This window comes from Uloborus diversus, chromosome 6, assembly GCF_026930045.1.
Source record: "Uloborus diversus isolate 005 chromosome 6, Udiv.v.3.1, whole genome shotgun sequence".
NCBI classification, from domain to species: domain Eukaryota; kingdom Metazoa; phylum Arthropoda; class Arachnida; order Araneae; family Uloboridae; genus Uloborus; species Uloborus diversus.
Genome location: NC_072736.1, coordinates 138,580,969 through 138,606,710, shown reverse-complemented (window position 1 = coordinate 138,606,710; position 25,742 = coordinate 138,580,969). Strand labels below are relative to the sequence as shown.

The 25,742-nt window shown below is 34.1% G+C and overlaps 1 protein-coding gene across 3 annotated transcripts in view; it reads right to left on the bottom strand.

The window, feature by feature from the left end:
- The window catches only part of LOC129224213 (ELAV-like protein 4), a 97,301-nt gene that overhangs the window by 45,061 nt on the left and 26,498 nt on the right, over positions 1-25,742 (bottom strand). The window contains exon 1 of one of the 3 annotated variants that reach the window (XM_054858635.1): positions 23,057-23,198. The exons of 1 other annotated variant lie outside the window; for it this stretch is intronic. In XM_054858635.1, coding sequence (XP_054714610.1) covers positions 23,057-23,069 — 13 coding nt within the window. In that variant the 5' untranslated portion in view covers positions 23,070-23,198. Of the gene's footprint in view, positions 1-23,056; positions 23,199-25,742 lie in introns of those variants that run through there. One more of the 3 variants, XM_054858634.1, reaches the window with a different exon arrangement.

The window sequence follows — 25,742 nt, the reverse complement described above, 5'->3', positions numbered from 1 at the left end:
TTAAAAAAAATTTTAATTTTATTTATAAAATATAGTATTCTTCATAACTGTATTGGATAATAAGTAACTGATCAATAGCGTCATAAGTTATGTACATTTTTTTTACAAATGTCTAGTGATATTTGAAACTAATTTATGCTGTGTTAACACTATTATAATCTAATAAATAAAATCAGAAATATTTTTATTTTTTAGAAACATTGTGTAGAAAACTAAAACCAAAAACTAAATAAATTGCGGATTTAATGAAAAGTATATGTATTTTCTCAGTGGGATCAAGTATCCCCCATGAAGGGATCATGTATCCCTTGATGTGAGGATACATGATCCCTTTATGAAATTTTTGAAAAAGAATATTTTACCAAAACTATCTGTTTAATTTCAACTAAAAAAAAATACTGTCAGATAGAGGAAAAAATTACCTTTGTTCACGTACTTCTTTAAAAAACTGATAATTTGCAGCAGAGAAAAAAATTGAAAACTAAAGTGGGGATCAAGTATCCCCAATCTCCCCTATTTATAAAAAAAAAAATAGATATTCACGAGCAAATCAACAAAATGGCGTCAGGGACGCCCGAATTTCAATTGCTGGGAGGAGGGAAATTCTCAATTTTCCAAGTGAAATTTCGAACTTTACCGAACGATAATTTTTCGAGCATGAACAATACCTACATTCCTACATTCCATTTAATAAAATGGGACATTAGACATTATTGAAAAAATAATTTGGAAAAAAACAATGCTGTCCCGAAATTTGCCGAATCGTCTGCAAAATTTGCCGAATGAGGAGTTTTATGGAAGGTCACGGTGACCTTCTTCGACCTCCAATTGGGAAACCACTGAATGGCACAAAAAATATGTTGGTTAAAGCGGAGTTCAGAAAAATAAAAAAACGACCCCTTTCGTTACACCCTAGCGATGTTCCAGGAAATCAGCTAAGTGATTAACTATTTTTGCACGTTAAAGCTTAGGGGTAGTTAAGAAAATCAAAATGTATGCCCATCAGACAAAAAGTTGGCTCGGGAAGGAAAATTTATTCAATTAGCAACTTTTAATTAAAAATTTAAAAGAGATTTCTGGGAGTGGCTGTCCCCCGATTTCTCCCTTAGGTATGATTTTCTTCATGTTTTAAAAATTATTTAGCAAACATTATTTTCAATAAAGTTTCCACAATTTCTCAATAGATTGCATGCTACAAAATGATATAACTAACAAAAATTACTCCTAATTGGAGACATTTTTTTTCTCTCAATATTAACGTATTTCAATGTTCCTATAATCGCATTAAGGTGGAACCTCATCAATACGGACAAATAGGGGAACCTTGTCGTCAGAATTATTGGAAGTAAGGATTAAACAAAATAACCTTTTAATTGAACAAAGGTATGTATTAAACAAACTACTGTTCACAGTAAAAATTGTATTCTGAATTCAAGAGAGCGAAATACAAAACTACATAAGAGAAAATTACAAAAATGCATTACAAAAATACAAAATGCGGCCATTTATAGCTTGTACATCTAAATGGCTGTCCGGATTAAGCAAGGTCCGTTTTAATAGTGTAAGAATGAATGAAAGCTTACTGTGTTAATTATTAATAAAGATCAACATAGCTTGATTAAAATGCAATGTTAAAATTGTTTTACTAATCAGGTTCCCCCCCCCCTTTTTTTTCTTTTTTTTTTTTTTTTTTTTTTTTGTCATTTTCAAATTTCATCGTTCTTTTTTTTTTTTTGAATTTGTTTCAAAAATGGGGGGGTTTTTTTTGTATGTGCTGTGCGAACAAAATATTTTCAATTTCAGATGATTATTGCTCTGAATATTTAAATCTATTTTATGTTGCTCTTTTAAGAGTAAGTTTATTCGCTTGTTTTAAAAAAGTAAACAAAAAAGCTAGTTTTAATGTATTCTTTTTTAGCTTCTACGTTGGGGGAAAAAACATGCATTATTTAAATCCTAAAGATATGTATCTTTCTGGGTTCATTTTCTTTTCTAGTGTAAAGCTTTATTAACATCTTGTACTCTTTAAGAAAAATTTCTGATACTCTATCAGTAACCACTAAAAATTATTTCCCCTCTATTCAAATCCAGGTCTTAGGCAAATAATTTGTGCTGCCAACAAAATCTAATAAAACTCTTATAAATTCAGCTATTTATCACGTTCAAAATGTTCCATTCTGAAATCTAAAAACGATAAAAAGATTGACTAAAATGAAAAATAACAACAATATCACTCACAATACTACCCAATTGATTACATTGAGATATTCCTTTAATTTTATACTCCAACAAATCTATTGGATTTACGAACGTATTCCATGATTCATTTGTTGGTTTAGATGAATCAGCACGTTAACAATTTACTCGTGGTTTCCCGACTTGAATTGCCTCCCGAAAATCAATAGAGAGAAAGAAAAGCGTTATTTTTGGCTTTTGATACTGAGTGGATTTTACTGCTAGATTTGTTTCGATAGTGAGTAATTCTAATGCTTTTCACAAATATCGTCCTGATGAATGAATGGAATTAGACGTCTTCTCTAGAGAAATTCGAAGCAGGAGTTTTGCAGTGGGCTGTGAGTCTGAATTCAGTTCGTTCAATATATTCAAAGTGTGATAGGGAATTAGTTGAATTAGATATCATTCGATGAAAAATGAATTTCAAACAAATCTAAAGAAATGCTTCTGCCCTTATATAGAAGTTTGGTAAGACCTCATTTGGAGTATGCTGTTCAGTTTTAGTCTCCTTATCTTAAGAAAGATATTAATGTATTGAAAAGGATTCAAAGGCGGGCTACAAGGCTAATAAATGGACTTTCTCATTTAGACTATGATTCCAGGCTTAGAAGGCTAAAAATGTACAGTCTTGAGCAAAGAGACCGAGGGGACATGATTCAGTTGTTTAAATTTATTAAAACGAAAGATGTTACGGGGCTGAAGTTTAGCACTGAAAACAGGACAAGGAGTCATTGTTTTAAGTCATTTAAATCTCAGACTAACATGGATATTAGGAAAAATTATTATTATAGCAGGGTAGTGGAACCTTGGAACAGCTTACCGGAAGAGGTGGTAATGAGCAAGGGAGTAGACAGTTTTAAGAGGGTCACTGATCTTCACTGGGGATTGTAAATTGGCTAGGACCAGTCAAGCTGGGCCCAGAGCCTGTTGCTGGTCGTCACTTTTGTATTTGTATTTGAATAAACAATCATTACGGAAGTGGTGTAGTATACTGATTGCTGTGACAGCCATTGTGTCCGAAAATACGACAGAGCCCGGACTCGACTAGGGTTTTTGAAGACACTTGGCACGAAATTTATTTGGTGCCCCCCCCCACGCTTATTCTCTCTAGTAAGGGGCCATTCATTAATTACGTAAGGATGAATTTGCAATACATATGATATATTTTCTTCATTTTTCTTTCGGACTACGATTTTAGCAACATAAAAATCATATGAATATTATCCATTATCATTAAAAATAACCAAAAAAGTAATATACTATATTCATATTATGTATTGATATTTTATTAATATAATATAATAATATAATATTATTTTTTATTTTATATTAATAAAATTATTAGTAAAATGTAACAATTTTCATTAGATCAAAAATACCCAGCTAAAATTAAAATTAAATTACAATAAACAATGACACTAATAGAACATATGGTTTTAAATAACTTTTTCTTGCTTTAATTTTACTTGACAATTTACGTTTATGTATATGATACTGTGATATATTCCTGTGATTTGTACAGGGCACATTCAGAAATGTAATCAGTTTTACAAAGCACATCAAAAATCCGAAAGGGGGAGAAAAAAAAAACCCGAGAGCGTAAAAATTTAAAATAAAAAAATGATAATAATAAAAAAAAAAACGACGACGACACAAAGACGCACAAGTTTGCGCAAAAAAAGTAAAAAACAGGAATGCACATAGGTTTGAGCGCATATAAAAAATGGAGGCACTCACGTTCGAGGACGCAAATAAAGTAAAATAAAATAAAAAAGGATTCATTATGCAAAAAGAAAAAAGATCGCACGGATGTGCAATGTACAAAAAAAAAAAAAAAAAGACGCTCAGGTTCAAGGGCTCAAAAAAAAAAAAAGGGAAAAGGAAGAAAAAAAAAAAAAGCCGAAGGCGTACAGGTTTAAGGGTACAAAAAGAAACAAAGGCGCACAGGTTCGAGGGTGCTAAAGAAAAAACGAAGGCACACAGCACGTTCGAGAGCAGAAATGAAATAAAGTTAAAACAGACCTTTCCGACGGCGCAAAAACAAAAGCAAGAAAAAAGGATGCACACGGTCGAGGGCACAAAAAAACGGAAGGCGCCCAGGTTTGAGGGCTAAAAAAAAGACTCAGGTTCAAGGGTGCAAAGAAAAAAAAAAGCGAAGAGGGTGAAAAAAAAAAACGAAGGCGCGCAAAGGGCGTTCGGGTTGCACAGAAGGGGGGAGAGCGCATCGGTCCGCGGGCCGATGGACCGGGAGGCCAGTCCGCCCCGGTTGATGGAGCAGCTGCTCTAATAAATTCGGCTTATTAGAAGAAAAGTTGATTCAACGAAGTTGCCTCGTGTGCACGAGGGGGGGGGGGGGAGAGAAGGGGCAACTGTTGGTCTGGGCCCGAGCCTGAAGGGGGCCCGAGATTTTTAAAATGAGGGGGGGGGGGGAATATGTAGGGACGTAGGGTAAACAATATGGAGGGGGCCCGTGGAAGTCATTTGTGACGTGCCCCAAAATTTCTCTGCACGCCCCTGCTCGTGTGAAGACAACGAAAAAGTTCAGTCAACTAGTTAACAGGCAACTTTTTCGAAAAGTTGACTCAACTAACCGGCTCTTGTGTGAGAGATCTAAGCATTGGAGCATATTATTATTGCGCGACCGGAGCCCACCAACACGTTCCAAAACTGATGAATAATCATTTAAAAATTAAATAGTATAACGTTCTTATTCATTGTAGAATTTCCAATCAACCTCCTTCCCGCTCCTGATAATAACAGAGCTTACAATGTTAATTAATGTTCAATGTTCCTTTTTCTTAAAATGCTTCGGTGATTAAATTTCTTTGCTAATTAAGTAAGATAAAAATTAAAGCTATAACAACATGTTTGATTTGTAATACGTTTGACAGATGGCAGCACGATAATCGATTAAGTGTCACGGCTGGACTAATTAGATTGGGTTCTCAGATTGAATGCAATTAAGAACTCTCAGTGACGGTGGTTGGGAGGGGGGGGGGGGCAACTCCCCCTCCCCTCCAAACTTTTTATGATCAATTTATTTATTTTATTTTCCAATTTAGAAACCAAAACTAGCAGAAATGTCAAAATTTTCAGGACAAAATTATTTGTTTTACTTTGTATATGCTATCTGTTTACGAAACATTATTTAGCAAAAGCAATAACTTGAAGTTTATGCATTCATTGTTTTACTTAAACAAGCTATACTAGTTTAATGAAATACCAAGTATTAATGACATCTCAAAATACTTCAGGGTAAATACGGGGGTGCCTTCCTCCCTTAGGGCAAGGGCGCAAGGCGCATCCCCCTCTTAATGAGCACCCTCCCAAAAAAAAAAACGAAAAAATACCCTTAACACCCCCCCTAAAAACTTCAATGGCGCAGTCTGCGCCATGACCCCCCCCCCCCCCCTCCCAGGTGGGCGCCCCTGAATAATGTAAGTCTAATTCATTTCTAAGTGTTCCTTCGGCAAAAGTTATTGTTATACGAAATTCATCAAAATCTTAAGAAAAACGTGCTGAGTTAAGTTACATCAATTTCCACTTCTCTGCTTATCTGCTTCAATACTCTCGAAACCAGCACTAACAAATGTTTGTACTTTCTTTTTTTCTTTTTCTTTTTCTTTTTTTTTTTTTTTTTTTTTCATTTTAGCTGCCGTTAAAAGTCCCATGGGTTTTAATTGTTCTTTTTTTTTTTTTTGCGTTTCGCCCCTCCCCCCTTCCACTTATAAGCCCCAATCGCAGCTACTGATTTAGGATAATGAAACATCCCTAGCTAGTTCTCCAAACAAGATTTTTTTTTTTTCCCCAACAGTTATTATTCTACAGTTCTACTTCCTGTGAAAAATGAACGAAAGTTTTTAGAATGGGGCTGTTTCCTTCAGTCAAAAGTAGTACTTAGTCATTAAAATTGTTAGAATAAGTAAAAAAAGAAAAATAATAATAATAACATGGAACCAGAAAATTCTTTCAATTTCCCAACAGTTATTTTTTAATTAATTTTTTAAAATGTCCGATTTTTTAAACAAGGCGAGGTCTAGATGACGTCGCAAATGATGCTTTTTGGCGCATCTTTGTACTGCGTTTCCACGTTATGATAACCAAGAAGCGAATTAAAATTGTGCTCTACGCTTGCTATCAACCATATCGTTGCCAATACACGTGAGGAGAGATGCGAATTAAATATTTTGCTCTGTGAATGGCAACACTGAAAGACATTTCATCATTTGTGATGTCATCGGCAAGAGATCTAAACAATGAAAGATCACCGATTTAAGTAATTTTTTTTTAAATATTAAATTTAAACAAATTATTTAAAAAATGGTTAGATCCTATGTTTTAAAGCATGTTCTTTCAGAAAAAAATACTTTTAAAATATTGGAAACGACCCCATTAAAAGTTGTAATGTATTGCATAAAATTTAGTTTAAAAAAATATATATTTTTCAAGAAGTTCAGTAGACAAGCTTTCAGAAAGGACGCTGTATTGCTGTATTCAGTGAGCCCAGAACTTAAACTTTTGGAAGTTCGGAAATTTTCCATTTGCCGAAGGAATTCCAAATTTTGCTAAATGATGATATATTGCCGAATGGAACTCCAAATTTCGCCAAATTAGGAGAATTTGCCGAATTGCCAGACAAAACTTTTCGAATAAGGAAATTTTTGGGAAGTCGCCGTGACCTCCCCTCGGGGCACCCCTGGCTGTATTTTCTACCAACTAGCATCACGAATCGCGGGGCCTAATTTTAGTTCCTCCCCCCCTTCCCTCATTCCGCTCTTTCTGTGTTTGAATACCCCCCCCCCCCCAACCCTTTTAAAAGAACAAGCAAAACTTAATTAACTTTGAAAACACAATTTATGTGGCTCAATCAAAAGGAGTGTGCCCAAATTTAGAAAAGCTTATAGAGAAATGTTGACTTTTCTCATTATTTCACTCTTTTATTAGTTTACTAGAAAATCGCCCTTCAAGATATGGCGGGTGAAAATTGCTTCTAAATTTGAACGAAGCCATTGCCTATTTGCTGATATTTTGATTGTTGAAATTTTAACTCCGTCAGGACAGTACCTGCTGTATGCATATATCACTTAAATGATCATTACTAATTAGTTGAGGCAAAAACCCCTGCTTTTAATTTTAGGTTTAAGTTCTTGTTTTTATCACATATAGTTTAGCATTTGGTGCGTTTGGCCCAATGTAATGCATATATTAGAGCTTAAACACTCTCTATTTAGTTAGTAGTTTAATATATTTTTTTGACCATATTTATCGAATCCTCCACGGCTGATGAGCTCTGGATCCAGCCTTTCAACTTTATTCTAATAATTGCTGCTTTAATTTTCCTTTTTCTCATAGCTTTTCATAAAAATTGTTATTTTGCTTGTATATTTTATATTTTTACTTGGCTTTTTAGTTTTTCTGCGATGCACATCTGTGGGCTTTTGGTTTGATCTTTTCAATATTCTTCACTTGTTAATTAATATATATATGTATTGAAGATTATTTATTTATTTTTTTTATCTATTATTATTATTATTATTTTTATACGCTGTTGTGATCAGCGAACAGATTTTTGTTAAGGTTTTTTTTTTTTTTTTTTTTTTTTTTGATGTTCAGGTACATTGTTTGATTTTGCAGGATTTTTCTATTGGGTTTTGTTTTCCTTATTTCTTAAACGATTGTTTTTGTTCTTATAGTTGAAGACAGTTACTTATCTAAGTAAATAATTTGATTTGTCGGTAGGTAAGTCCTGTCAAATTTTATCCGAAGATAAAAGCTATCAAGTTTGATACAAGATATGTTTTTAAGTTCTGCATTAAAAATACAATATGTTGATAGTTTTGTCTTGAAAATATTGAGAGAAAGACTGAAGTTTAAGATTGTTTAACAAACAATCCCACTTTTCAGAAAGTACCCCCCTCCAATCCCCCGACGATTTTGTGATTAGGAATGAAACTACTATATTATTTCATAAATTTTCAAAAATTTATAACTGTGCATATGTTATGTTGTTAACCATGCTATTTGTCACATTAGAAATTTAAAAAAAAAATAATAAAAAAAAATCCACGAATGATTCTATAAAATTGCTTGTATTATTGCTCTTAGATATGAAAGAATTGAAACTGATATGACATGCAATACTATAGTAAAGAATTATATTTTAGAAAAAATCACGGAAAAACAATTCCGAAATTCTCGGAAACGTTTTTGAAAATTGTTTGGAGAATTCCGAAATACTCGGAAACGTTTTCGAAACTTTCATGAACCACAGCTGCACAGAATACTCAGAAACATTTCTGGAAATTACGGAAAAAGGATTCCGAAATACTCAGAAATGTTTCTGAAAATTACAGAAAGAGGATTCCAAAATACTCAGAAACATTTCTAGAAATTACAGAAAGAGGATTCCGAAATACTCAGAAACGCTTTTGAAACTTTCATGAACCGCAGCTGCACGATATACTCAGAAACGTTTCCGGATTTTTTTTACAGTGCACCCTTAACTCCAAGATTGCTCGGTTTCTGATCTAGATCAAAAAAAATCAGAGCTGCCTTCAGGGTCCCATCCAACTGGTTAAACCACAAATAGTGGTAGGTACGGGGGACGAAGTGAAAATTGAAAGTAGATAGCGTTCATTGTTGACCACTTTTTCGTTTCTACATTCCCCTGAAATGACACAGTCTTACCAGTAAAACAGTTAAATGACCCAATACAGTTCAGTCTTAATGCCCTTTCCCTGCATTTTAAACATTAACAAAACATATTCAATTATCGTTCCGTGGCGCGAGTTTCATTGTTAATGACATCACGAGCGTTACTTGATCATTGGCTATTATATATAAATTGTAAAATTTGACAATTAGGGTAAATACTGATCTAGGGTAGATAATTAATTAATTGATATCAAAAAGTATCTCATTTTAAAGAAATAGATGTAAATAAACATTTATATTTTTTAAAGAGAAAGGTATCGTTTTGAAAAATAATTTTCAAGGTGGGGGGTAAAGTAAAAAAGCATGAAAGTAAAATTTATACCCTATATTATGCTGTCCTAGCACCTGCTAATTCAGCTTACTTAAAAAGTCTGTAGATTCTCTAGTGTGTGTGAGATGCAGTTATTCCAAATATCATTTTCATTCTGAGATGCAGTTATTCCAAATATCACATATCATTTTCATGTTCCAAATATCATTTTCATGTACTATTTATGGTTTATCTATTATATTTTATAGTTTTGATACCCATTTTTTTTTTATCGTAAATGATCGTTTCGATTTTTAGATACATAAAATAAAAAGCTTCAAAACAATTTCAAGTTGTCTTTTAATATTCAGATTTTGTTATATACTGTTATACAATGAAACAACATTATCAAGACAGATAAATTAATTTTTAATGTTTAATTGTTTTCCCTAAGTGCTTTCGATTACCCAAAAGCCAAACCCAGACCCCTCTCTGCTTCCTCCTTATGTCGGAAAATCGATGGTAAAGAGGGGTTCTCGGCAAAAAGCGGATTTCAAGGATGTAAATCAGATTTATGAGGAGCACGCATTTCTCTTTTTGTCTGCTAGCAGTGGTCCCAACCTTTTTCTGCCCGATGACTGCATATAATATTAAAATCATTCTTACGGGCCACATAGGCGTCTGGTGCACCAGAAAGGTGGGGGGGGGGGGGGTCAAAAGAAATGTTGGGGATAGGAGGCATGGTAACTGAAGCAAACTATTTTTTTTTTTTTTTTGTAAAATTGGGCTTTTTTACTGGCTTTAATATTATTATTGGTTAAACAACTCCCAAAAATGAGGAATATGGCATCAAAAATCGGCACGGATTGCCACCGTAGATTTTCCCCAAACCATTTGAAAGTCAATTCTTATGAAATAAGATGAGAAAAGTCCATTTATTTGGAATTTTTAGGTTTTACTTTCGTGAAATAAATCATTCTACCCTATAAAATTCATTTTTCAATCGATCATTAATTTTTAACTCTGAAAAGTGAGGGAGCAGTTGCCCCCTTACTCCCCCCCCCTCCTACCGCGCTACGAGCCGCCTATGACGGGTCAGAGCACTTATAAAATTTCAAAATAGCATGGGAAAATTTTAAAAAGGGAAAGAAATTTACAGCCCAATACTTGTTGTTATCATTACTTTGATACCCATTTTACTTAATGCATGTTTTTCAAAAACCGATTACTGTATATTTGGCTCCAAATTTGTGATAGTGTCACTAATCGAGCTTCTCGATTTGTAACATTGAATCAAACAACGGGTCACATGGATGAGCTTCCCGACTTGATTGTGGTCACGTGAGCCGTAGGTTGGGCACCACTGTGCTAAGGGGCCATTCATTAATTACGTAAGGATGATTTTTGCAATTTTTGACCACTCCCCTTCCCTATGTAAGGGTACGTAAGATTTTTCAAGCGCCCCCCCCCCCTCCTATTTTTACGTAAGATTCCATTTCGTTTTCCAAAATAATAAAATAACGAATCCAGGAATCTTGTATCACTGGAATCGTCATTAAATTAAACCTTATTGTATCAAGAAATATTTACTAAAAAGGAGGAATCTGGATTAAATATTTTTTCGACATTTTTTTGTTTATATATGATGCGATGTGATAATAATTAAAAATAAAACATGCCATACATAGTGCGATTCTTTTATTTTATTTTACAGCACCATTCATTCTTTGTAAAACAAATAAAAAACAGCTCATCTCCTAATAAGTTCTTTTTCTTCCAGAATCAAATGAAATATGATCAATGCCAAATCACTTGACCGCGCGATTTCTAATGTAAAATATCGACTTGAAAAATATTACGTAAGAATGGGCTCGGAACCCCCCCCCCCCCCCAAGTAAGGGTCTGTAGAAGTTTTTCCACCCCCTCCCTCCCCCTTGGGATCCTTACGTAATTAATGAATGGCCCCTAAGGAGTATGTAGAAAATTTCCCTGCATGGGGATTTTTTCTTATTATACCTGCATCAAGCCGGCTTTCTGGTGATTACTTCTGTTCATTTTCTTAAAAACTTCAATGGTATTTTAAATTTTGAAGAAAATATGCGGTGGAGAGATGTTAAATATAGGAAGATAATTAAACACTCGTGTCCGCTGAAGATTTTCCAAGTTTATATTTCTAAAGAGTAGGAAAAGTAGTTTGGACTGGTATTGGATCGACATGTATTCAACAAATTTATTGTTAATAATTATAGTAACACAATTGAACACATCACTTTTAGTAGTTCAATTGCAAAAGCTTGAAGGTTTAAATCAAGAATTAAACTTTTTGCGGTCTCCGGACAACCATTTTTAAGTTCTCTCCTTTATACGGACTTTTTGATTTATGGAATTAGGTTTTATTGTACTACCTTTGAAGAGACATGCCGAAAAAGCTGATGTAGGTATTATTTTACATCCCAAAAAAATGATAAAACAATACTAATGTAAACCAATTATACTTATTGAATGTATTTATGCACTTCAACCTATTGATGCAGATTTTTAGTGACACGAAAGGCGATTAAAAAACTGAAAAAGGTTTCCAGACTCCCCATGATCCTTGTTTCGCTTTCTGACTTTACTGGAGGCACAGAGCTCGGTTCTGACTAAACCATGTGTAAAATTCATCATATAACAAATTCAAATTTACGTGCATCAATACCTGTTCATTTCATTGGTCAAGCAGCAACATCATAATAGCAAACTGGTATTTATTTTCCAGCTAAAATTAAAATGTCAGTGCTCTAAATTTTTTAAAAATTATTTTTCTATTTAATTGCCGCTATAAGTTCTTTTTAACAATAATCTCTAAAGGTCATTTATTTTAAAATTTTGCGCTGAACTTCATTTTTGAATTTCCAACTTTTATTCACCAGTTGGAATACACTGGTTAAACGGCGGTAATCGACCACTTTTTCTATTATTTTATCGTTCCTTTTTTTTTTTCTTTTTTTTTTAATTAATCAGCTGAATTTTTTTTAAATTTATTTTACTTTAAGCATGCCGAGAACAAGAAACTGAGCTCGGTGGGTTTTTCTACAATAAATAAATATAATTTCCTGAAACGTAAGATAATAAGTAAATAAGCAAACAAAAAATAACAAGCGAATAAAAAATGATAATAAATAATAGTATAAAAACAGAATTTTAAAAAAGTTAATCCTTTCATATTTTAAGTATTTTATTCAGTTAATGAAAATGTGAAAAATAATTAGAGCGTTTAATAATTTATGTGTGTTCCTCGACCCCCCCCCCCCCCCCCACCTTCTCACACTTTTTGGAGAATACTCTAATTCAAACATGGTTTTTTTTTTTTTAATTTCACTGTTATTGCATTGCATCAGGTAAAACTATTCTTTTTCTTTTGAATTTACTACTTTTTCATTCAACATAATTTTACTTATTAAATATCTTTGTACATATTTCAATTTTTTTCAAACAATTGATGTTATTTTGTTTCATTTTTCTATTTTACATTAATATGCACACTTATACAATGTTGCACATCTCTCGTGCGTCAATACTTTTTTCCACACTCTACCTTTAGCATAGCGCCTTAAGATTGCCATATAATTTACAGTCCTGGTTTAAGTGGATATTAATAATAATAACAATAATAATAATAATAATAATTAAAAAACTACTCAATTTGAAATGCCTACGTCCACGGGATACAAATTAAATATTGGAGGAAATGAATTTCATAAATTGTATATGAAAATTAGATTTGATTTGTTCATATTTTCCTTTCCAGAAAAATCCCTTTTAACGCACTGAAGAATGCGTTCCTTTCAAATCCAAAACACAAAACAAAAATGATTTTTGCGTACAAGGCCTTAAAATTTGTTGTAAGACCGGGCTTCTGTAGACATAAAGGTATTCTCAACTTATTCTGAACCTAGTAATAAACCAAAGTAGTCAAAATTGACAAATTTATACGACTTTTTGGTTCATAAATGTCATGAAAGAAAAATAAAACGTCTCAATCTGCTACAATTGCCCAAAACTATAGCCATTAACCCAAATGATGTTCTGCCACTGTATTGATGGGACACTGGTAATGGCCCATGAGTCATCCACCAACCACTCACACTGATCAAAGGGTTTCCCGAATGACTCCTGAAAAGTTCTCCACCAATAAAATATCCCTCCCTCTCTATTCTAATGACGTATCCCACTTCTGGAGTTTGAGGGAAAAAATACTCCTTTTTACAAAATTTTGCAAAATGAAAGACTTTGAAATTAAAATTCGAGATCTTGGATTTAACATTTTATTAGAATTGATTTTGCATATTACTGAGCAACCGTAACGCACAGCGAAAATTTATATTCGGGGCAGGACTAGATTTCTACCAAAAAAAAAAACAAAAAAAAACAAAAGAATGAAATTAATTTGAATACTGAAATTTTGAATTCAAATTATGTTTTTCGCAATCACGACAGGACCTCATTGGAGTTATTGTTTCTAGAAACGGCTCCTGTCCCCCAAGCCTGTCCCACCTCCTGGGCGGTTATGTGTGTGTGTAGGTGTGCGTGCGTGAATGTGTAGACTTGTGTGTGTGTGTAGACCTGTCTGTTTGCACGTAGGTGTGTGTGTGTGTGTGTAAAGGCATGTGTGTGTATGAGCGTGCGTGTGTGTGTATGGGCGTGCGTGTGTCTAGGACATGGACGCCACCAACCAGGAGAAGCCGCTACTAGGGGACAGTCGCGCCTCCAGAGGCCGCTGGTTCAAGTTGAAAAAGGAACCACAACGCCAAGGACCGTCAAATGAGAACAATAAGCAATCGTGATTGCTCAAAAAAGAACCCGAAATTCATCAAATATATATTTATATGTAATAAGTACGAAGGTACAGTAAACTCCCGATTATCCGCCAGTCAATCAGCAACTTAGGAACATGTATTTTTGTAACAAAAAGCAAATACCAATGGCTGTTTTTCGCCAAAAAATTGCAAAGTTAAACTCAGTTGGTTTTGTTTTATTTATTTATTTATTTATTTATTAAGCGCTTTATTATATTTGGCCTGATTGTCACGGAGTAATCTGAGGCCTGCTTTTGCTTATATTTCAGCAACTAAATAACTTAGAGACTTCTGGATTTCACTAAATGATTTGCTTAATCTTAAGGTACAACTTAACGCTGAAAAATTAAAATTCTGAAACAAAATTATTATTTAGGTTAGGATGGAAACTAGCAAATTTCAAAATTTTGAATCAAGGCTTTTGTGAAGCAAGCACGAAATTAGCAAGCATAAATCCTAGAGAGAAACAAGGATTAAATATTAGTGCCAACTGCTTAAAGTTTTAGACACGTATATAGGTTTTTTCCCTTTTAGTACCGAGCATTTATATGAGAAAATAAGGTGAAGTTTCATGATGGTAAAGTTATTCTATTTCTGAAATACATTCACACTAAAAAGAATAAAATAACAGAATTTTTTTTAAAAATACCAAGCACTTTTCATAATGCACTCAAAAGGACAAAATAACTTTTCTGGGTCAGAAAGAACTGTTTAAGCATTCCTCTAGTTTTCTAAAATTCCAAGAAAATAACACCACAAACGAAGAAAAGTGCGATTCTAGTCATTTCAAACCAAACTTTCCCAAAAAGAAAAACATGCATGTTTCAACACTCGAAGTTATGATTGAAAGCTAAATGATGATAAGAGAGAGAAATTCTCTTCATGACTTGAGCCGCACTTTTCTTCGTTTGTGGTGTCATTTTCTTGTAATTTTCGAAAACCACAGGAATACTTAAATATAAGTGGTCCTCTGACCCAGAAAAGTTATTTTGTCTTTTTGAGTGCATTATGAAAAGTGCTTAGTATTTTTTAAAAAAAATCTGTTACTGCGCTTTCTTTATCTTATATACCAGGGGTTTTCAAACTGGGTGCCGTAAGAAGAGGCGAGGGGTGCAGCGAAGTGTTCATGTTATCAATCTATATGTTAGGTGGGTTTGTTTGCCAAATAAGGGCAAATAGTCTAGTTAAGTCACCCCCCCCCCCCTTTTTCGATGTAGCACAGTAAAAATGCCTCTTCTAGATCAGGACTTCATCGTCATTAAAAATCCTAACCGTTGATAAATTATCAACAAGCAGTTTTTAATAGCTAGGCAAAGGTGTAGCAAGAGCTATTTTAAAAGAGCGATGTAAAAACTACCTGATTATATTTTTCTGTGTAAGTTCTGCTGATATGGCGCAGGGGTGGGTCAAAGGGTCAGCTGACCTCCCTGTGACAGGAATTCTATTAAGATTATTATCAAACATCAAATTTTCACATCCAAAAAAATAGTGCATGGAATCGATGCTGACCTGTTTTTTGCTTGGTTCTGAAAGGTATTTCTGCTCAGCGCATCATAATTCAAAGGATTGACTGGGTTTGTTTACTGTGCTATAGCTATTTTGAGTTTTTGTTCATTTTCAAAAGCACAATCATCTATAATGAGTTCAACGTTTTTTCAGAGCACTCTTTCACCTTTAAACACATGCGCGTGTGTGTTGAGTCTGCTTTTCCCAGCTATTTTACAGCTGTAATCTCATATATTCAAAGCTTAATGTAACGTTACCAGCCTGTATTCCTAAAGAAATATCACTTTTGATGAAAATCCATAACACAGGTTGCTTCGTTGAAAACTTTAAGGGAGGAGGGGTAATTTGAGAAGGTTTTGGTCTCATTTCAGGGAGGGGGTTTGCTTCTAAGCGTATGAGGGGGTGCACCATCATCCTTGGAGGGGGGATGGAAACCCCTGCTTAACTGATGCTTTTTTAGGCGCTTTTTTTTAGATATGGCGCTGGTCATTGGAATTTGACTCCCCCCCCCTACGAAAATTTCTCTGGATCCGCTCCTGATATGGCTGTCAGTGGGTTACTAGAAAAAAACGAGCTGATGTGTGCATCACATGACTTCCTTTTACACCAATTTAATGTTATTTCTCTATTATTGCAATTTTAATGTGATTCTCTCTCTAACTCTCTAAATATCACCAACAATGGCTACATTAAAACCAGATTTTAAAAAAAATAGCCAAATTTGTCGCCAAGTTGGCGAAAAAATTTGGCAACAAAACGGCTACCAAAAGACTGGCGATATATCGCCAAGTGTCCGCCAAATTGTAACACCACTTGAGTTTGCATCGAAATTAACAATGAATTCCCCCCCAAAAAGGGGCAAAAGTCCCCGTTAGAAACACCCGAATGCAACCAAAAAAGGAGGTGCACAACTAAACCTCACTAGGAGTCTACGTACCAAATTTCAACTTTCTAGGACATTACGTTCTTGAGTTATGCGACATACATACGCACATACGTACATACAGACGTCACGAGAAAACTCGTTGTAATTAACTCGGGAAACTTCAAAATGGATATTTCGAGCGTCTATACGTTCTTAGGTACATATGTACGTGTGGTCGGGTCGAAAAAAAAAACTCAGCATTCATTTGGGGGTGAGCAAAATGGAAATTAAGGCCGATTTTTGAGTGAACATTTTTTCGCGAATACAATACTTCCTTTTTTGTAAAAGGAAGTAAAAAAGAGTCACCACTGAGCTGAATATATGTTTTTTTAATCTCATTCTTATAAAATAACAAATCAGGAATGGCTAGGTATATTTGGCAGGAGAACAATTAATTTATAAGAAGCACAAAAAAAAAAAAAAAATCGTCGCCAAGTTGGCGAAAAAACTTGGCGACCAAAAGCTTGGCGATACGTCACCAAGTGTTTACCAAATTATAACACCACTTAAGTTTGCATTGATATTAACAATGATTTCCCCCCAAAAAGGTGCAAAAGATCCCCTTAGGAACATCCGAAAGCAACCAAAAGGGGAGGTGCACAACTAGACCCCACTACGAGTCTATGTACCAAATTTCAACTTTCTAGGACATACCATTTTTGAGTTATGCGAGATACATACGCACATACGCACATACACACATACGCACATACATACAGACGTCACGAGAAAAGTCGTTGTAATTACCTCGGTGACGGTCAAAATGGATATTTCGCGTGTCTATACATTCTTAGGCACTTTTCCGCATGTGGTCGAATCGAAAAAAAAAACTCAACATTCATTTGGGGGTGAGCAAAATGGAAATTAAGGGCGATTTTTGAGTGAAAATTTTTTCGCGAATACAATACTTCCTTTTTTGTAAAAGGAAGTAAAAAAGTTGTTTATTGTTCTTGTAGCGTAATTTATGTAGTTGTCGAATTCACAAAGATAAATGTCGTTGTGCACTGTCACATTCAATGCCCCGCATTTTTCCCCTGTGATTTGATAATCTGTAAAAGTAGGTTGTTGGCTTTTAAGGTCATATACTGCACATATATGCATGGACTGTACGCATGAGGGACAAAAAAACAACACAAAAACGGGAAATAACAAATTATCAGTTGCCCCGAGTATGACGATTGATCTTTATCCTTTCCATGGAAGTAAATGTGGAATTTTTGGCAATATCTTTGAAGTTATGAAATGTGGTTTAGTATCTACCGATATTAAAGACTTTTTCAATTCGTTTTACTTTGATAGTACTTTTGGCGTTTTTGTCTTCAATTCTGCGGAAAGTAATCTTTGCCCAAAGTTTTTCTTATTAGGATCCGTTATTCTAATAAGACCAAATCGTTTTTCTTTGCTTAAACTGCTGAAAAACATAATTGAAACTCAAATGTACATTAGGTTTATTTTATTTTATTTATTTATTTTATTTTTATTATTTTTTATTTTTATTTTTATTTTTTTAATTAATTAATTAATTTATTTATTTATTTATTTTTTAATTTTTTTATTTTAATTTTTTTATTTATTTATTATTATTATTATTTATTTATTTATTTATTTTTTAATGAGTTTAAAAGCCGGAGCAATTCAATCATAAAGGAATGAGATGTTAAGAGGCTTTGAACCTTGGTAGCCTTCTTTGACACACTTAGGCACGAATCTCAAAAACTAGGGTGCCGTGCTATGAGAACATTCTAACTCTTCTAAGGGTGCCCCGAGTCAGAAAAGTTTGAGAACCCCTGGCCTACAACATTGCGAGAACTGAAAGATCGCACATGTGTAGCATTACGAAGCATTGACAGTAAATCACTCCAAAATGTATGTTAGACAAGGGTGCCCATATAGGAGGGCTCAAGCCTCCCCCCCCCCCCCTTAGAAATGAGAACTTCCTAGCTTTTAGTACTTTTTTTCTTTTCGAAAATGTATAAAAATTTCTTTTCCAGCCATTAGTGAATAAGTTATTAAAAATGTCAAATTTTAATGTCTCTAATCTGTACTGAAATCGGTTTCCATGCGGAAAATATTTTGCTAAACCATGGGGAAAATTTTTGAGCCCCCTCCCCTCCTTAAAATTTTGCATATGGGCGCCCTTGATGTTAGATGTGTGTTGCACGAAAGGCGCACATATCAGACATTTGTAAGTGAAAAGAGTCTTGGGAAATTTATCTTTATTTTTATGTATCAAGGGCTAAGAGTAATAGTTAATGAAATATAAATTTTTTAAACCGGGATATTCTTTTATGCTAGCTCTGTATGAGTGTGTAATGGTGTTTGATACCTCAACCATTCGTTTTCGGAACAAGAGAAAAACTTGATCTAATGCTTAACTTGCGCTGCGTAGAATTAAAACGAGCTGATGTGTGCCTCACGTGACTTCCTTTTACTCCAATTTAATGTCATTTTCTCATCATTGGCAGTTTTATTGTGATTCAATAGTTTACTCTCTAAATATCACCAACAATGGCCAAATTAAAACCAGATTAAAAAAAAAAAAATTAAAAAATCGCCAAATTTGTCGCCAAGCTGGCGACAAAACTTGGTGACTAAAAGACTGGAGATATATCGCCAAGTGTCCACCAAATTATAACACCACTTGAGTTTACATCGAAAAATTAACAATGATTTCCCCCCTCCCCCAAAAGGGACAAAAGACCCCCTTTGGAGCATCCGAATGCAACCAAAAAGAGAGGTGCACAACTAGACCCCACTAGAAGTCTACGTACCAAATTTCAACTTTCTAGGACATTCCGTTCTTGAGTTATGCGACATACATACACACATACACACATACGCCCATACATACAGCCGTCACGAGAAAACTCGTTGTAATTAACTCTGGGATCGTCAAAATGGATATTTCGGGTGTCTGTACGTTCCTAGGCATAAATCCACGTGTGGTCGGGTTGAAAAAAAATACTCAACATTCATTTGGGGGTGAGCAAAATGGAAATTAAGACCGATTTCTGAGTGAAGATTTTTTTGCGAATACAATACTTCCTTTTTTGTAAAAGGAAGTAAAAAGAAAAACCTTTGGAATTCCCAGCAATCAATAAATTCGGAATGCTATATTTCATGACTCTTGTAATTAGACTCAAATCATTGTTTTTCAGCTACACAATTTTACTGAGTAGGAAAAAAAAGTGAAATAGATATTAGTACACTCTCAGGGATGCCACTGAGTTATGGTCTTAAAAATAGTCGTATTGGTAGCCTCTTAAATGAAAAATAGTCTGCAAAATAGTCGTCAAACAAGAAAAATATTCCCCTTTAGGAGGTCATTATTGTTATTCTGTGGTTATTTTTGTTAAAAATCGGGTGCCTGATGGCGCCAGGAGAGAAAAAAAAATTAAAAAAGGCTGTTTTACTCATTCATGGCGATAAATAAGGCCGCGCTAGCTCATTTAATGACTTTTCGCGTAATTATCAGACTAGAGCGAGTTCAAAATTAGAAAAGTTCGGCCGATGATACTAGAAACTGAAGCGGTTTTTTTTTCCCTTACATTTCCATTTTATTTTATTTTTTTTACATCCCACGTATTTTTTTACATTTTAGTCGTTTTTTGGCTGAAATAGAAGCAGTTTCTTTCTTTTTTTTTTTTTACAAAATAGTCGTTTTTCTCTCAATTTAGGCTTAAATAATCGTCATAGTCGCCAATTGTTCAAAATAGTCGCAATAGCCGCTTTTTTAGTCTGCAGTGGCAGCGCTGGACTCTAATTCATGCTCAATATGTGATCTGTGATGAAATGGAAATTTAAGTGAAATATAATAATTTACATAAGCATCCTAGTCAAAAGAGCATAAAATAGCGAATTAAGCAATTTTAAAAGGCTAGTTTTTAAAATCATAAAATTTAAACTTAAGTGTGTGTGTGTATCAAATTACGCAAATAATTATACTCCTAATTCAGCAACCTGCCGCCCATAAATCGAGTATAATTCCAGTAATCATTCCTGTATTTTAAACTTCTCCCATTCACATTTTAATGATTTTGTTGTACTTGTTTGTAAAAAAAGGGAAAAACAATTCCTGAAAATGTGCGTTGTCATCCAAAATTGAGAAAGAATTGCCGGTCATGCTTTTCGAAATGGAATGATTGTTAATGTGAAGCTAAGATTGTTGTATTCGTTCATATTTAAAATAAAAAGCGTATAAATTAATTTTAAGGGTCTAAATTTAATAAATTATCTTCAGAGAATTACAGTAGAACCTCGTTTTACGTGGGTTTGCTTTACGCGATTTAAGATTTGACACTTTTATTTCATTTTACGCGGATGAGTTTTGGTTTTACGCGGATGCGGCAATCTAAACAAATAACATTTTCTCCTCTTTCAAAATCCAAACTCCTAAAGATTGCAGATTACACGTAATAAACTATATTTTGGCGTGCTAATAATTGAGCTTGGGCCACTGAACTAATTATATAATTAGTCATCACTAGAATGAAGTATTTGTTTTTTTATCTACGGAGCCTAACACCTATTTTAACACTAATATTAAGTCTTAATTCAAGCCAGGGGTGCCCATTCCCCCCCCTCCAAGTTCAATGGCGCAAGTCCCCCCCCCCCCAAATATTTTTGAACTTTTTCCCTTTTTTATTTTTTAGTTCTCTTTTTTATTTTATTTATTTTGTAAAAATATTTTTATTTATTTATTTATAATAATTATTATTATTATTTTATTAGAAAAGTTCTGTGCTACGCCAATAACATACACACAAACTAAATAAATAAATAACTGAAACAAAATATTAACGAAATAAAATTAAATGAAATAAATATTTAAAATTAAAATTAATCAATAAAAAAATTTAAATAAATAAATAAATTAAAAATCCCCCCTCTCCCCAAAATTTTGATTGCGCAACTTGCGCCATAATGCCCCCCCCCCCCCCCTCCTGTTGTGGGCACCTTTGATTCAAGCGGTTTTGATTTACGCGGCATTTTTGAGGAACGTAACCCCCGCGTAAAATGCTTAAGGCAAGATGAGGGTCTACTTTATTTCCAAAAGATTCAAGTTCGAAACAGAAGGAAAAGCCTTCGAAAACGCCGCAATATGTACTCATGACCTTGAACTTTAAGCGACCGCAAAAATATTTGCGGCATGCTTCCTCTACTTTTTGTTTTTACTTTTGTTGACAGCAACATAAATTGCAACAAAAAAAATTTAATTGCCACAAACCATTCACTCCACTCTATCAGTTGTATTGAATGTAATACAGAAACTTATATGAAAATTTTGACGAATTCATCTTTTGACGGAGTAGATAAACAAATTATTATTTAAACGAATGTGTAAAGTGGAAAAAATAGTTTTGGTTGATATTTTTTACTAGTTGCAACAAAAGTTTTATAATTGTGATAAATTAAGTTAGAGTAGAAAATTTGTTTTGATACAATAGAATAATTTAAAAAATTATTATCTGCATGCACAAATTTTATGAAATGACCGGTGTTTCAAGAAAAAGAGATAATATTTCCCCAACCGTACCAATTCATTCAAAATTATTACAAATATTTTTCTTATGACAAGCTCTGTATCTAACCCTAAACAAAAAGTTGTCCATGTCTCTCTCTCTCTAAAAAATATTTAAAAAAATGGTATATATACAGAACTATTACTCGGTTTTAAATATTTATGTCCATTTTACTTACACATTGTAACCTACCTGCCTAGACTAACTTGCTAAATTGATTCGAATTTAGAATTTTCTGATCTCTTTTAAAATTTGTTATGTCAATATTAAAAAGTGTGATACTCTGATACTGAATTAAATTTCTTTTAAGATAATAATCTCCAAAGATTCAAACACAAGAAACGTTTTTGATACTGAAATCAGATGACAGTTTGTAAAACAGTACACGTCAAATAGTTAAACTTTCAAGTGTCTACTTCTTTATTTAAAAAATAATAAAAAATAATTTGTCAAAAAGTAAAGTTTTGATAAAAGTACAAACGATTAAACTTTTTTTAAGATTCCAGGACTTTTGTTTTTTTTAAAGTTATCTTTTTGACCTCTTATTCTTTAAAAATTTCAAGGAATTTAAAGCAAAATCTTAAACTTCAATTTTCAAAATTCTTATCAAGCAAGAAAAAAAAGCACATTGAATGAAGATTTTGTGAAGTACACAAGGCCTTAAGTTCCAAATTTGTGTTGAAAATCGAACCGACTTTACGAAATTAATAACCACGATTTTCGGCCGGACATACCACAGAAAAAGAATTATGGAAAAAAATAATAACTTTCCGGCAGCATTTATAAAAAGTTTATATTTGTTTTGGAAGTTGATTTTCATGTAGCACCACATCTACGCATTGAAAAAGCAGTTTCGTGCGATCCAGAAACACGTGTCGGCAACTTCCATTGATCACGTTTGGGAAATGCAGTCAACCCAAACCCTACTACACAGTTGCTTCCGCGAAGTCTTCAGCTAAGAGTTCAAGTTTTAAAGTGATAATACATTTTATTCATTTATGTCATCAAATCTAATCGAACTACTTACAGACGAAATGAAAAACTAATAAAATAAGAGAGCGCTTACCAGTTATAGACATTGCCGAATTTCAGAGGATAGCGAATAGCGAAGAATATGAGTAAAAAGAAATAAAAACTTCCGAAGTCCAATAGCCAAAAATAAAACAATAAAAATCGCTGAAACGCGAAGCCAACAAAAGAGAGAAAAACCTCGCTGAAAATAATCAGGCAGTTCTGTCCCTTGCGCCTAGAATTCGCCTTTGCCGCACGACTCCGAACACACAGGGTAAAGGAAACCATAGGGCGTTTTCTACCTCCCCTCTCCCAGAGACACCGCTCCCCCTCCCCCCGCCGCCACACCCTTCTCCCCCTTTATCTTCGGCCACCATAACGAGCCGTCTGCTCCCATTTCGAACTCCGAGGGGCGGCTCGGAGTTGCAGGGGGAGGGAGGGAGGAGGGGGGCTATGTAGCTGTCACATTATCGACCAGTTATTCGAAAAGCACCGGCAGAGACTCTACGATACGCAAGATGGTCGGTGTGTGTGTGTATGGCGAGAGAAAAAAGGTTTTTTCGAGAGCGTGGTGGGGCCGACACGTGCGGCGAATTGGGGTCTTCTAAAGTGCGTGGAAGTTTTGATTGGGTTCATTCATTTGCATTTTAATCAGAAAAGCTTCGCTCTCCAAGATTTTATAGTTCTTCGCAACTAATTTATGTGTTTGAATAGCTCACTCTACAGCTGTCATTAATACCAATATCGTAACTGAAGCACTTTTTTTTTTTTTTCAGAAGCAGAACTATTTAAAACATCGAAACCTCAAACACTTTTGTGAAGCAATTTTGTAAAAAAAGAAAACCTTAAATGCGTTTCTGACAGTTTAAAAGTTTCAAGAATTGCAGCCACATGTCCACTCCATGTTTCAAAAAGTTATAATGTTACGCGAATTTCAATTTTCCTTTTCATATTTTTTATTAGATTCAAATATTATTATAAGCGCCATCCACGAAAAAGCCGCCATTTTACCCCACACGTGACAGCGCATATATTTTGTTGGAAATTTAAAATGTTACGAACACTTTTTTTTCTTAAGAAATCACACATATGTTTTTGATTTCTTGAGCAACAAAATTTTGTTCATTTCAACTTTACATGATTATTTTAAAAGCTGTGATTATTATGAGGCTACATGATTATTTTGAGCTGTCACGTGCAGGGCAATTTGTCCGTTGTTTTCCGTCGAATGGCTCATAAACATTATTTTATAGGAACCAACTAATATTTACCGTCAGCATTGATTGTTTGAAATTAACATCTATTTTAATTTTAGCTTTAATTTCTTAAGTGGCAACACAGTATAAAAACTGCATGGTTTACTCCCCAACTTCGCCGACACTTTAATTTTCCTCCCCCATAAATATATCAAAAGTAAAGATTAAAGCTGAGAAACAGGGGGGAAGGAAATGTCGTGTTGTAGAAACTGGGGGGACACAAACTACGGTCAATGGAGGACAGTAAGCAATTTGTGATTGTTTAAAAAAAAACCTTGGACATAGGATCTAGTGATATTAATATTTTGTAATTCCCTTTCTGGTGATTAAGTTACGTATATTATATTGTGTAAAGCAAACAGAAAAAAAAAGCTGTTATTCGCTGAAAAGGAATATGCATGCAATGCCAGATCTAGGGGCAGCAAACTGGGGCTGTTGCCCCGAGCGGCAAATTCACCTTATAATTTTTTTTTTTTTTTTTTCGTTGAAACTCGTTTTAAATAGAGGAATGTAAATGTTTAAAATGTGAGTTTCAAGTTTTTGATAAGGCTGTAGAGTCGGCGAGAAAATGACGGACGCCTGCTCCAACTCCGACCCCGGGAATTTCAGAGCCTCCGACTCTGACTCTTTTACCCCAAAATCAATCAGACTCCGACTCCACAAGCACTGGAAGAGTAGCGGAATTTGTGGGAAAATGACTGACTTCGACTTTTGGAATTTCAAGTCTTCGCTTCGCAACTCCGACTCCGGCTCCTTTACTTCAAAACCAGTTCAAATACGAGTCCGCAGCCCTGGTTTTTGTCCCAGCTGGGAAAAATTGAAGATCCAGCAGTGTATTCATGTATAGATAGATATGTTGGTTCTTGTGTTCGCACGACCGTCATAACTTTTTTTTTTCTTTGTGCAAACCATGAATAAAGTATTAGGTGTTTTAAAGGTTATTTGAAAGTATGCCAAATTCCTGAACATTTTCTCCAAAAATCCAAAAGTTTATTGCACCTGCTTCACGAAAAATGAAATTACCGAAAAAAAAAGTGCGCTGCTTTATAATTTTTTCAACGTAGCACATAGAGATCTACGACAGCAGGATATGGAAAGCATTTTCGAAAGCCAACGTACAAGGTCCGAAAATAATCAAATGAGAAAATATTCCTACAAATGCTATGAAATATTTTTCATTTTTCGGAATCGAAAAAATTTGTCTCTATACCAAGAAGACCACTTTTTAAAATGTTTGTTCCTTCAAGTCATTAAAGTGACATATTTTTTGGTTTTTGCTTACAATCAAGCAACCAATGAAACGAAAAATTAAACATTTAAAAATACACTGCTTTTTGAACTATCCATTTAGTCTTCTTTACAGTGCAGAATGTTTACTGCAACTAAAGCAACTTTTTTGAAAGATATATTTAGTCTTAATAGCAATGAAAAATGTTCACGGCAACTGAAGCAGCTACTCACAAATACAATTAACAAATGACAGTG